Source organism: Microtus pennsylvanicus, chromosome 1 (assembly GCF_037038515.1).
Source record: "Microtus pennsylvanicus isolate mMicPen1 chromosome 1, mMicPen1.hap1, whole genome shotgun sequence".
Lineage (NCBI taxonomy): Eukaryota > Metazoa > Chordata > Mammalia > Rodentia > Cricetidae > Microtus > Microtus pennsylvanicus.
This window is the reverse complement of record NC_134579.1, coordinates 83,922,397-83,936,985: the sequence shown is the minus strand read 5'-3', so window position 1 is coordinate 83,936,985 and position 14,589 is coordinate 83,922,397. Positions and strand designations below refer to the sequence as shown.

The window sequence follows — 14,589 nt, the reverse complement described above, 5'->3', positions numbered from 1 at the left end:
GTGATCTTGAAGACTTTTGTGATGAGTAAAGAAGTTACCACATTCCTGACATCTGTGCGGTTTCTCACGGATATGAATTCTGTGATGAGATTGAAGAGTTGAGACCTTGGAAAAGGACTTGACACATGCTTGACATCTGTAAAGTTTCTTACCAGTATGAAATCTTTGATGAGTTTGAAGACTTAAGAATTTGGTAATTGACTTGACACATGCTTGACATTTGTTAGGTTTCTCACCAGTACAGATTCTCCGGCAATCTTGAAGATTTCTGTGATAGAAAAGAACTTGCAACATTATCGACATATATAAGGTTTCTCATTAGTATGGATTCTGTGATACTGTGAATATTAGAGAACTGGATAAAGGTCTTGCCACATTCTTGACATCTGTAAGGTTTCTACCAGTATGGATTCTCTAGAGAGCTTTAAGATTTGGATGATGGGTAAATGACTTGCCACAATCTTTGCATTTGTATGCCTTCTCTTTGGGATTAAATCTCATATTCCTAGTGAGGCATGTACATCTTTTAAAGCACTTTCTACATTCCTTATACATGCTTTGTCTCTCTTTATTTTGATTGTTTCATAATACTTTTCTTGTTTCTGGTCATGCTAGACAATTAAGACATCTGTAGTATAATCAAAAGTCTTTTTAAACTTATCATATATGTATTGGCTCTTAGACTCAATCATACTTCAAGGACATTTGCTCAACTATGTTCATAGCAGCATTATTTATAAAAGCCAGATCCTGGAAACCATCTAGATGTCCCTCAACTGAAGAATGGATAAAGAAAATGTGCCACATTTACACATTAGAGTAGTACTCAGTTGTAAAAAACAATGACATCATGAAATTTGCAAGTAAATGAATGGAACTAGAGAAAACCATCCTGAGTGAAGCAACCTAGACTCAGAAAGATGAACATGATACTAGTCACTCATAAGTGGATGCTAGTTGTAAAGCAGAGGATATTGTACCTATAGTCCATGATCCTAGAGAAACTAAGTATCAAGGTGAACCCTAAGAAATACAAAGATCCACCTGGAAAGGGGAAAAAGACAAGATTACCTGACAAAATTTGCAGCATGGGTATGGGGGAAGCAGGGAGGGTGGAAGGTTTAGAGGAGGAGAGGAATGGAGAAGCAGAGGGAGAAAGAAAACTTGAGGGAACAGGATATTGAGATGGAGGAAGAACAGAGATGAGAGCAAGAAAAGAGATACTTTGATTGAGGGAGCCATTATGGGGCTATCAAGAAAACTCTAGAGAAATTTTTAGGAATCCACAAGGATGACTTAAGACTTTAAGGGGCCCAAACTAGCCTTGCCCTGCAGTCAGACCGAGAATATTTAAATATCACCATAGAACGAACCTTCATCAGCAACTGATGGATAAGGAGGCAAAGACCCACATTGAAGCACTGGACTGAGCTAGCAAATTCCAGTTGAAGAGTGGGAGGAATGAGAATATGAGCAAAGAGGTCAAGACCATGATGGGGACACACACAGAAACAGTTTACATCAGCTAATTAGAACTGAACAATGCCGACAGGACAGGGAAGGAACTAGCATAGGTCCAACCTTTTCCCTCTGAATGTGTTTAACAATTTCATGGCTGGGGAGGACTGCAGGCCCCCGGGCAGTGGCACCAGGATTTGTCCCTACTGCTTCTACTGTCTCTTTTAGAACTTTTTCTCTTTGGATGGATATTCTCTTTGGATAAATAGTTTGCTCAGCCTAGATATAGTAGGGAGGGCCTTGGACCTTCCCCAAAATAATGTGCCTTACTCTCCCTGAGGAGTGGATGGGAGGTGGGCTCGATTGGGTAAGGTTGATAGAATGGGAGAAGCTGTAGGAATGGGAACTGGGATTGGTATGTAAAATGAAAAATGATTGTTTTTTAAAATAAATAACAGAAAGAAAGAGAAAATATAATTTTAAAAAGTTAGGATTTTCTGACAATTTCCTGAAGCAGATCAGAAGCACCACCTGTCCCTCCATGGAGGAAAGAGCACCTTCATATCTGAAGACTGATGAAGGCACACACAGAGGTCATGAGCAAAGAGCCCTGTCTTTTTGCATTCCCTTGCTTGACTCTTATTTGTTTTATTTTGTCCACGCTCCGTAATGTTCCTCTTTTCATCAACTCTGGTAGAAAATCTCAGCTGTAAGCACTGTTGAAGGCTTCCCTTCCTCAGGAAGGCTCTGGAGTTCTGAAAGCTTGTGCTAGGTAATTCTTCATACATTTCTTAAGTTTTGTTACGTTTTGGAGTCCCCAACAGGAACCTAAGATGTGTAGAAGGAAAAAATAGTGTTTCCTCTGCATTCACTGTGTTTCTTCTAAGCTTCTTATTTGTCAGCCAAATGATAATGCCTTCCTTTAAAAAAAAAAAGGTGCTCTCCTCATCAAAAACCTCTTCTATTAGAGACACTATAAAACAGCTTATTCTCCCCTCTAGGGTATCTTGGAGGTTTGTTAATTGGATGCAATTGGCCCTATAAGCTCATATGGATCTTATATTGTTAGGGGTGTGCCCTTGTTGGAGTAAGTGTGGCCTTGTTGGGGGATGTATGTCATGGTGTGGGAGAGCTTTGAGGTGTTGTATACTCAAGCCATGTCTAGTGTTTCAGAGCACGTTTTCTTCCATGTAGCTTCTTCTCCATTTTCAGATCCGTCTAAAGAACCATGTCTACCTGCATGCCCCATGCCCTGCAATGATGATTATGGACTATAAACCTCTGAACCTGTGAGCCACACCCTATTAAAGGGTTTTCTTCATTAGCGTTGCTGTGGTTATGGTGTCTCTTCACAGCAATAAAAACCCTAGTACAGAAGGTATCCAAAATAATTACAGAGCCCACAGGGAATAGAGAAACAATAAAGAATTCTTCTTAAAATTAATTAACTAATATCAGGCCAGCCTGTTCTATAGAATGAGTTCCAGGATAGGCTCCAAAACTACACAAAGAAAATTTGTCTCAAAAAAAAAAGAACAAAATAAAATTAAGTAACTGAGTCACATACTTCCCACATGTCAGTCGGGTTCTGGTTTACTTCACAGTCAAATATTTATTCAGAGAAAGAAAAAAATAAAATGCCACTTAAGGTGAGCTTTCTCTGAAAATGATGAAAATGTTTGTGGAATTGCACAGTAAGAATCACAGGCGTTATGTAATTCTTCCTAAGGAGAAGAAAGGAGACAAAAGGACAAGAGAATCAACTGGGCCAGGTCCCCATTATTTGGGTTTGCAGAAAAAATGCTTCTAGTTCAATGTTAAAGTCTCAGTTTCTCTGACAGGGACTTCCTCACTCTTTTCTTTCAAAAGTTAAAAGTTTCCGGGGCTGAAGAGATGGCTCAGAGGATAAGAGCTCTGGCTGCTCTTCCAGAGGTCCTGAGTTCAATTCCCAGCATCCACATGGTGGCTCACAACCATCTGTAATGAGATCTGGTGTCCTCTTCTGGCCCACAGGGATACATGCAGGCAAAATATTGTATATATAATAAATAAATCTTTAAAAAAAAAAGTTAAAAGTTTCCATCAGATTTTCATGTTATTGAGCTGTGGCCTTTAATATAGACAGTTTTACAATTTTGTGAGAATTTTGTCCATGCGTACAGAGTACTTTGATCATATTTCCTTCATTCCTCTTAAACGATTCCTGATCTACTCTCTTATTTCCAACATTCCTAACCCCATGCCTTTAGTTTTGTTTTAAATAGCCTACCTAGGGCAACCCTGTATGCCGATATGATGGCAAAACTTTGTTAGCCAATTATCTTTGAGAAGTGGATCCCAGGTAAGGCGTGAGTTTCTGGGACCCAAGGAAAAACCTGTGCTCTGCCCAGTGCTCTCTCTTGCGCCATTCTGGCTGGACACTCTTGTGCTTGGATTCCTCATTTCCTGTTTCGTGAGTTTTTTCCCTTTCAATATTTAAAAATTAAATTGTTGTATCCTTTAGTTATCCTGATTATTTCAACATCCATATGCTCATGTGTAAGAGCCGTCACTAAGTTTGCTCAAACTACCTGGCATTCGCACCCTAAATTAAACTGACTCTTCCTCCTCCAAAAGCCATCAACTGCCACCAGTTTCTTAGTAATGCGTGGGGGCCTGTGAGCACCTTTCTCTTCCATGCTTGAGTGTTGACTGGCTTGACTTTTGAGTTCATGGGTATAGTAGTCTTGTCCTGTCTAGAGGTTATTGTGTTTTTTTTCAAGCGTTCTAATATGCTACAAGCATTACAGCGATAATCAAATTTGACATAAAATACTAATAAGTGTTAACAAGAAATCTGAAGAAGCTGTTAATGTTTGTAATTTGACTGATTATATTCCTACATTCATAAGCTATAATTAAACTAATCAAGGCATTACTGTATTATGAATCTGATTGTTGCTTTTTATACTTGAAAAGGTTTGAGGTAATTTCTTATATCTACATAATTTCTAAAATGCAAAACCAGAAGCTGAATGTAACAAGAGACCACTGGAAACTGAACTGAGCCTACATCCATACTCTTGATTTCCAGATAACTATGACTGCATTTGGTGCTTGCAAGATTTCAGCCTGAAATCTGGGACAGAATTTTGTGCTGAACCCAGTTCCTCTATTACAGATTATCGGAGAGATTTACATTAAATATGGTGATTATCCATAATACTTGAACTGGCATTGTGGAGACCATTCATTTTGGAGGGATACATTGCTCAGCCTAGATATTGGGGAGAGCTTTGGGAAATGGAATGGTTGAGATGGAAGATAGGTAGGTATGGGAGCAGGGAAGAAGATATCTTAACTAAGGGAGCCATTTTAGGGTTGGCAAGACCCTTGGCTCTAGAGGGGTTCCCAGGTGTCCAAGGAGATGTCCCTAGCTAGGTCCTTGGGCAGCTGAGGAGAGGGTGCCTGAACTGGCCTTATCCTATATACACACTGATGAATATCTTGATTATCACGATAGAAACTTCATCTGGTGATGGATGGAGATAGAGTCAGAGACGCACAGTGGAGCACTGGACTGAGCTCCCAAGGTCCAGATGAAGAACAGAAGGAGGGAGAACATGAGCAAGGAAGTCAGGACTGCCAGCGGTTAGCCAACCAATGAGATGGTGTGCCTGATCTAATGGGAGCTCACCAAATCCAGATGGTCTGGGACTGAATGACCTTGTGATCAGACAGGATTCTCTGATTGTGGCTGACAATGAGGGCTGACTGAAAAGCCAATGATAATGCCACTGGGTATTGATTCTACTGCATGTACTGGCTTTTTGGGAGCCTAGTCTGTTGGGATGCACACCTTTTGTAGATCTCCATGGAAAGGGGAGGGCCTTGGACTTCCCACAGGGCACGGCACCCTGACTTTTTTAGGACTGGAGACGGAGCGGGTGGGTGAGGAGGAAGGGAAATGTGAGGGAAGAAGGAGGTGGAGACTTTAATAAATAAATAAATTAATTAAGAAAATAAAGCCATGAAGCAGACTATAAATCAATAGAAATGATTTAATTTAAGTTACAATAATTAGTGAGAAACAAGCTTAAGCTATTGACAGAGCTTTTATAACTAATGACTCCATGTCATTTTTTGTGACCCTAAAATAAAATTTCACCTACAATATTGTAAAAAAATAAAATAATAGATGTAATAAAAAATAAAAACAAAACTGGTGATGATCTAGTTGGAGGAAACAGATCATGGGGACATACTTGAAGGGATATATGTTGTCAATTACACTATCTTGTTCATCTGTCCTCATGAGTGACCATGGATTATAACCTATGAAATTGTTATAAAATAAATACTACCACCCTGTAAAAATATCATATACAGTGTGCGCTTGATTTCTCAAAGAAGGATCCCCATTGTACTATTTCTTTTATTCCCATGATGACATGTAATGACAATCATTAATTCATTAACAAATAGAGGCTTTCCTCACATATTGTCAGGGTTCCTCCTATATTTAACTTTCCTTATTCTGAATTTTCTTGATTAATGATCTGGAGTGAACCACCTCATCTGAACCTTTCAACTGCGGATCCTCTACATTTCATCTCATCAACTTGCTGCATCTCCTCCTTCCTGATAGGATTGTAACCTAAGCATTAAATGGGGTGTCTTTGGATTGGTGAGTTCAGTGCTAGAACCCCTCTCTACGCAATGATATCCCCAAAACACAAACAAGATCAGTTAAATACATTCTAGGAAAGTCTGTAAGCCCTCATCAGATATTGGTAGGAACCACTACAAGTCTTAAATCCTCTGTTTTTTTCTTACTTTTCTCTAAAATATGTCTATAAAAGTTAGGGGTTTGGGATTTAGCTCAGTCGTAGAGTGCTTGAATAGAGGCAGAAGACAGTGGGTTTGGTCCTCAGTTCTGAAGAAAAAACAAATTGGCCTACCTTAGACCAGAATCTCTTGCTTCTACATTACAATAACGTGTATCACCATGCTAGAATTCATCATGTTTTTCAAACATTTCTGTATTATCTGCTGTATTTAGGGTTCCTTGCTCCTTTTCTGGAGTTCTACACAAAGCCTGGAGAATTTCTTTAGAGAACTTTTGAGGGGCCTAAAATGCCAGGGCTGCCTGAATGTCCAGTATTTCTTCCACCTAACCTCACTTATCAGTATTAATTAAAAGTGGGACCACTGAGAAACAATTGGATTGGAACTAAATGTGAGGGCTATGTCTGGGATAAATGGCCCAGATTCAAGGGGCTACAGATGCTGTAAGAAAAATTCTGAGATCTTCACCCATACCTAGTTTTCTGACCTATATGGGAAAAAGGAGTCCAGTGGAAACAATAAAATATAAAAACTGTATATATATATATATATATATATATATATATATATATATATATATATCTTATCAAGCTTCATCCATCCATCCATCTGTCTGGGTTTTATTTTCCATATTTCCCACACAAAATATTGGTAATAATATCTTCTCCAACACTTGCTTAAATGTAACATTCCTTAAATCTCTGTCTCCACGACACTAAAAATATTGTGAAAAGGGTCTAGGATAAAAAAGTAAGTTGTACTTAAAAGAAAAGATCAACATCTAACAACTTTACAGACATTGTTTTAGTCTGTCTCTTTATATGAAAACATAAAAAAATAATAAATTCAATGAGTTGGTATATTCAGTTTTTATTGTTTCTCTGCCATGAAGGTCACAAAAACTTTTTCTCACTAAGTAAATTTTGTCCAGAGGTAAAATCTGTAGAGTTTTCTAAATGGAAATCGAAAGATGTGAACAATGCCAGAAAACGGACTTATCATAAATCAGAAGGTTTATGGAAGATAAATCAGGATAAATCAGGATCATATGTGAAACTACAGTATCCATTACATTTCCTTAGGATGCAATTCAGTACACTTGTATATAATTACAATGAAATTGCCTGTTTGGGATACCTTACTCAGGATAGTGTTTTCTATTTCCATCCATTTGCATGCAAAATTCGAGAAGTCATTGTTTTTTACCGCAGCATAATACTCTAATGTGTATATATTCCATACTTTCTTCATCCATTCTTCCATTGAAGGGCATCTAGGTTGTTTCCAGGTTCTGGCTATTACAAATAATACTGCTATGAACATAGTTGAAGAAATGCTTTTGTAAATTGATAGGGCATCTCTTGGGTATATTCCCAAGAGTGGTATTGCTGGGTCCAGTGGTAGGTTGATCCCGAATTTCCTGAGAAATCGAAACACTGATTTACACAGTGGTTGCACAAGATTGCATTCCCACCAGCAATGGATGAGGGTTCCTCTTCCTCCACAGCCTCTCCAGCAAAGGCTATCCTTGGTGTTTTTGACTTTAGCCATTCTGACAGGTGTAAGATGATATCTCAAAGTTGTTTTGATTTGCATTTCCCTGATTGCTAAGGAAGTTGAGCACGACCTTAAGAGTCTTTTGGCCATTTGAACTTCTGTTGAGAATCTCTGTTCAGTTCAGTTCCCCATTTTTTAATTGGGTTAATTAGCATTTTAAAGTCTAGTTTCCTGAGTTCTCTATGTATTTTGGAGATCAGACCTTTGTCTGTTGCGGGGTTGGTGAAGATCTTCTCCCAGTCAGTAGGTTGCCATTTTGTCTTAGTGACAGTGTCCTTTGCTTTACAGAAGCTTCTCAGTGTTAGTAGGTCCCATTTATTCAATGTTGCTCTTAATGTCTGTGCTGCTAGGGTTATACATAGGACGTGATCTCCTGTGCCCATTTGTTGTAGGGTATTTCCCACTTTCTCTTCTATCATTTTCAGTGTGTTCGGGCTGATATTGAGGTCTTTAATCCATTTGGACTTGAGTTTTGTGCACGGTGATAGATATGGGTCTATTTTCATTCTTCTACAGGTTGACATCCAGTTGTGTAGTTAGTTTCTTGGGCAGCTGAGGATAGGGAAATTGAAATGACCCTATCCTATAGCAATACTGACGAATATCTTGCATATCATCATAGAACCTTCATCTGGTGATGGATGGAGATAGAGACAGAGGCCCACATTGGAGCACTGGACTAAGTTCCCAAGGTCCCAATGAGGAGCAGAAGGAGGGAGCACATGAGCAAAGACGTCGGGACCACGAGGGGTGCACCCACCCACTGAGACAGTGGAGCTGATCTATTGGGAGCTCACCAAGGCCAGCTGGACTGTGACTGAAAAAGCATGGTATAAAACTGGACTCTCTGAACATGGCAAACAATGAGAGCTGATGAGACGCAAAGGACAATGGCACGGGGTTTTGATCCTACTTCATGTTCTGGCTTTGTGGGAGCCTAGCCAGTTTGGATGTTCACCTTCCTAGATATGGACGGAGGGGGGAGGACCTAGGATTTACCACAGGGCAGAAAACCCTGACTGCTCTTTGTACTGGAGAGGGAGGAGGAAAGGAGTGGGGGAGGGGGAGAAGGGTGGGAGGAGGGGGAGGGAAATGGGAGGCTGGGAGGAGGTGGAAAATTGGTTTGTTTGTTTTTTTTTTCTCCTTTTCTCAATAAAAAGAAAAAAAAAAGAAATTGCCTGTTTGGAATAAAAGTGATAGAAGATGCCACTTAGGATCAACCTTTTATACAGGGAAAAAGAAAAATCCATTCAAAAACTTGCCTTTGACCCTTATGATGGCCTCTAAAGAGACTGTCTTAGTCAGGGAGTATTCTGTCTCTCCACTGCTGAAGTACAAAGATCTTCAAATACATCAATGAAATATTCCACTAATGCTTGACACATGAGATTGTAGGCTATGAGAGCAGGTAGGATTAATCTGACTGCTATAGAAGTGGGAATGAAGGTCACACACTTACTTAAACCTCATTGACAAAAGAGGGTACATAATCTAATGCAATATTCATGAATCGTTTCTGATGGACGGGCTCAAGGGAAGCACCGTAATGCTTGGTTATCACAAGCAGAGGTCTAATATCATGGACTGGAAGATGATGAAGAGTAGGTTTTCCTGAAAAACTATGTATGAGAAAAGGAGTGATTTATGACTGCGTCACCGAGCATGATGGAGCTGTGCTTACGAGGAGGTGAACAATAAAGTTTGCTTCACCAGCGATTTTAGAATGGGTGCGTAGCTTTAGTGTCTTTGTGGAGCTCCATGGTTGGTGGTGCTCTTGTGGAAGAAACTAACATTTTAAGGAAAGGGTGAAGCATTATGTAATAATTTTCCCTTTTTGACATAAACAGTTTCTGTTACTTTTGACATTATAATTGCATGTTTCCTCTTCACTTTCATCTTTGCAAACCCTCCGTACATTCTCCCTTGCTCTGTTTCTCATTTATGACCTCTTTTAATTCATTGCGGTTACATGCATGTACATATATGCATGCAGATGTACAGCCCTAAATGTAAACTAATCATTCTTTATAGCTATCATAGATGATTTCCAGATTCACTGTTTGATATGGGATTTACAAGTGTGTTCTTCCCTAAGTAGGAGTATTTCCTTAAGTCTCACAAAGTTCTATGGAAAGAGGAAGGAAGTTCATAAGACTCAGCGTTTAAATCATGGCTGGGAAGGCTGGAGCTAAAAGATTAATAAGGATCTTCTGCTCTCAAACTTACATAGGTGGTAAGTAAGGAGAACTGAAGAAATGAGAACCTCTGGCTCAGTCAGTTGCAAACAAGTCATGCAGACATGTTCATGGTTCTAGTTTTCCTGAGTCTCCCATTCTGATGGGGGCCTTTGTGATACTACAGACTTGAGTTATTCCTACTCCTGTAAGCAATCCTGTACCTATATTCCTGTATTAATCTCAATAAACTCATTAATTTGAAGGAATAGGGATAACCCAGTCTTCCCTGGGAGGCAGATAAAGAAAGGGCAGAAATGGGGAACTGATAAATAATACAATGGCCATCTTTGAGCTTTCTTTTATTTTCTGTACTGAGACAAAGGCTTAGGAGGCTTTTTCTTTCACCAGCAGGCTGTCTCCTCCAGCTGTCTGGTTCAAGATAGATGTTCACAGTCAGTTCTGAACATGGTCACCTGACGCTGCAGGTGATCACAGTTCTTGTGAGTGAGCAGTGGTTAGGTCATGTTCAAAGACAGCATGTCACAGCAGTCCTCCTCACCCTCAGGCCGGACATTCAGGAACCACTTCCATGACGTCCCCTGTGTCTAGGGGGAATGGTTGCTCTACAGGTCCTGTTTACAAATGAGCATTCAGGGGCACTCCAACATTTCGAAATTATGAGGCTGTGCATTTGCTGCTGTGAATAACATAAAGAAGAACCTCTGACCAAGCCTGACAGGTGAAGACATATATCCATAGAAACAAAAATATTTACACAGAAGTTACTCTTTTCACACAAAGTAACAACAGTAGCTTCATCTTAAAGGAATATATGGTTCATCCAGCCATGGTCTTGAGGACCAGGTACTCATTCCTATCTAGATTGCAGGCCTCACCAGATCAGCAGGAAGTGAAATACACAATAACTCTCAAGTCACCATTGCACGAGTGATATTCTCATATTCTGTATGCCCCAGTTAAATGATAGTTTCTTATGCTGAAATAAAAAGTTTTAATTTCATAAGATCCTATTTGTTGATTTTTGGTCTCATGGACTATTGGACAAGAGTCCTATTCAGAATCTCCTTAGCTGTGCTTAGAAGTTGTAGGATTTTCTCAACTGTGTCCTTTGGAATTTGTAGGGTATCAGGTCTCATTTTGACATCCATGACACATTTGGTGCAGTTTGTGTATGGTAGATGATAAAGAACAGAGTTTAATTGTCTGCATGCTGAAAACAATTTTCATGACCAGCATATCTGAGACAGTATCTCAAATGCCAGCATACATATGAAATACAAATATGTGTGCAAAGTAGCCCAAGAGTCACACACCTGTATTCTGCTGACCAAGTGGACCATGTTGAGGTCCCCAGGCATGTAGTAATACGAGGTCAAGCACGGACCACTCAAGCCAAGTCATGGCAACCACTTGCATTAGAATACATTTTCAACAGGACTTATAAGCTGGCTCAAGTACTCTAGACTTTGTGGTTATTTTCTTGGGACCCAGACTCATTTCTTACAAATGAAATAATATTTGGAGTGTTCCATCATTCCAGCTTTGAGTGCTTTTTAGTGATTACATTTTTTCCAACTCAAATTTTACAAATGCTGCAAAGTGGGAAAAAATATGCTATGCTCATTGAAAACTAAGACATCACAGGTACTGTGGATGCTATAATGATAGATATGACTGAAAATTTACCATACACATACCAGCTGAATCACTCGTAAATATGCGTACTTATCATAGTGAGTTCACTATGCTGAATCACATATATGTGTGCATGAGTTTGTGTGAAATTGTTATCATTGCACTTCATGTAATAGTTGATTCAGGGAATGAGCTTAGATAACCACCAATATATCTAAATATATGGATAATGAAAACATAATATGCATAAATAATGCAAGATAATCAATCAATGAATAAAATTGTAGAAAAAATTACATAAGTCTCAAGTAAATTGTTGCAACTATGTATCATTAAGTCAAAGAAATAGACAACTCTCCAAAATACAAATAGCACACGTCTTCTCTCATAAATGGAATCTAGAAAAAATATAAAAGGAGGATGAAAAAATTTGCAGAACTGTGAGGGCAAATGTTTTCGATGTAGGGAGAATAACAAGGAAACAAGGGGTGTATACAAACACATTACTTATTTTATATAATTAAAATGTACAGATATTAAGATTAATTTTGTATTTATGATATCATAACTCCAACCGTACTATATACCACAATGTCTGTTCTCTTTCAAGTTTATGTCCTTTATTCATGCATTGCTATTTTTATACATAAATTTGTATATACATATCTTCCTAAATACAAGGAGACGAATCCATATGATGTTACAATTCTATATGATTTCAGGCATGTCCATTGGTTACTGGATAATCAGATCATGTGTTTCTCTCTGGAGAAGGTCACCCCTCCCACTCCCTGCTTTCCTAAATGACTAGAGTTTTTTGTTTGATGTTCTTTCCCTGTAATTTTTCCTTGTCCAGTTTTCCATGCCCATTGATATCTTCCATCTACCTCACACTGATTTGAACCACAATTGTACAAACTTTAAAGTTATCTAGGTAGTGTGTCATTTTCTGTCCTACCAGCTCATCCACGGAAGTGTTCACACTTATGATACTCTACTATTAGAGAAAAGATTATCAGAAAAAAAATGCAATAAAAATTGGACAAAATGTAACGATTTTGTTGCAAAGTCAGAAATTAAAAGACTTGAATTTTAAAGCAAGCTAATATTTATTTAAGAATAACAAAAAAATCACAGAAAAAATAATGTTTATATAGAGTATAACCTCATTACATAAACAACCATATTCCAAGAAATTAATTGTGCATCAAAATATGAACTAGTTTGAGATTGGCTGTTTTTATCATACATTATCATAACATACAGTCAAGAAATGTTATAGCTCAATTTACTCCTACTAGAAATATTTACTTATTTATAGTAATTAATTCTTGAATGGCATGTTTACAATGATATATAAATTGCATTTACAACAAATGTTTGATGACAATAAAGTTCAAATCTGCATACAATGTTTCTAAATTTCTAAGACCTGCTTAGCTGTCTAAGTATTGACTAAGATTTGAAAATTAATTGAAGAATGTGAGTCTGTGAAATAAATTGGCTAATGCATGAAGATCTGTACAATGAATTAATGTGAGGTATACTAAGAAATTTCATGAAATGTACCCATTACATGCATTTTGTAATGCTTTCTAAGACTTGAATTTGTGTGAAAGGACTTGTCACATTCTTTACAATTGTAAGGCTTGTCACCAGTATGGAGTCTGTGGTGAATGTGAAGAGTTGCTTTACGGGTAAAGGACTTGCCACATTCTTGACATCTGTAAGGTTTCTCACCAGTATGGAGTCTGTGATGAGTGTGAAGAGTTGTTCTATGGGTAAAGGACTTGCCACATTCTTGACATCTGTAAGGTTTCTCACCAGTATGGAGTCTGAGATGAGTGTGAAGATGTGAGACCTGGGTAAAGGACTTGCCACATTCTTGACACCTGTAAGGTTTCTCACCACTATGAATTCTTTGATGGTTATGAAGATTTGAGACCGTGGCAAAAGACTTGCCACATTCTTGACATCTGTAAGGTTTCTCACCAGTATGAATTCTTTGATGTTTATGAAGATTTGAGGCCCAGGCAAAGGACTTGCCACATTCTTGACATCTATAAGGTTTCTCACCAGTGTGAATTCTTTGATGAGATAGAAGAGTTGAGGCATGGGTAAAGGACTTGCCACATTCTTGACATCTGTAAGGTTTCTCACCACTATGGATTATGTGATGAATATTAAGATTTGAGAGCTGGGTAAAGGCCTTGCCACATTCTTGACATCTATAAGGTTTCTCACCAGTATGGATTCTGTGATGTCTCTGAAAAGCTGAGGCCCAGGTAAAGGACTTGCCACATTCTTGACATTTGTAAGGTTCTTCACCAGTATGGATTCTCTGGTGAGATTGAAATTTTGTGTGACGGATAAATGACTTGCCACAATCTTTACCTTTGCCTGCCTTCTCTTTGGAATTAATTCTCTTATGCATAGTGGGGCATGCATATCTGTTGAAGCAGTTTCCACATTGTATATAATTGTTTTGTCGCTCTTCATTTTGATTGTTTATATAATGCCTTCCTTGTTTCTGGTAATGCTGAAACCAAAAGAATTTGTGTTACAATCAAAATCATCCTTACAATTATCATGTATGTATTGGCTCTTAGGAAAAACAGACTTCTTCTATGAACTTACATAATGAGAATAGACATACTGTGATTTAATTTTTGGGAATTTGTCCCTTTAAGAAGAGGATTCTGGAAACTATTCTTCTAAGAGTTCCTAGGAAAGGCTTTAATAACATCATTGAATGTGTAACCTTTCTCATGACGGAAAATTCTCTGATATATTTTCATTCTCATTTGATTGAGAAAAACTTCTCACGTTTATCTCACAAATAGCTTGTAACAAAATGTAAATTTGATGAGAAAACTGTAATGAATGTTTAATAGAATACATGTTATTCAGTTTT

The 14,589-nt window shown here is 38.2% G+C and overlaps 1 protein-coding gene across 1 annotated transcript; it reads right to left on the bottom strand.

The window, feature by feature from the left end:
• Positions 1-414: 414 nt before the first annotated feature.
• LOC142847707 (uncharacterized) lies at positions 415-14,109 on the bottom strand. Its single transcript, XM_075968685.1, has 2 exons — positions 13,245-14,109; positions 415-482 (listed from the first exon to the last, which is right to left on the bottom strand). Exons 1-2 carry the CDS (start codon positions 14,107-14,109, stop codon positions 415-417), a joined length of 933 nt encoding a protein of 310 aa, XP_075824800.1.
• Between the last annotated feature and the right edge of the window lie 480 nt (positions 14,110-14,589).

What these genes read in the sequence shown, in the direction of transcription:
- LOC142847707 (XM_075968685.1), bottom strand. Translation starts at nt 14,109, where the DNA reads ATGCATAAGAGAATTAATTCCAAAGAGAAGGCAGGCAAAGGTAAAGAT. An exon ending in TTACAAAATGCATGTAATGG is followed by an intron (nt 483 to 13,244) that starts GTACATTTCATG and finishes TTAATCCCAAAG; the next exon opens with AGAAGGCATACAAATGCAAA.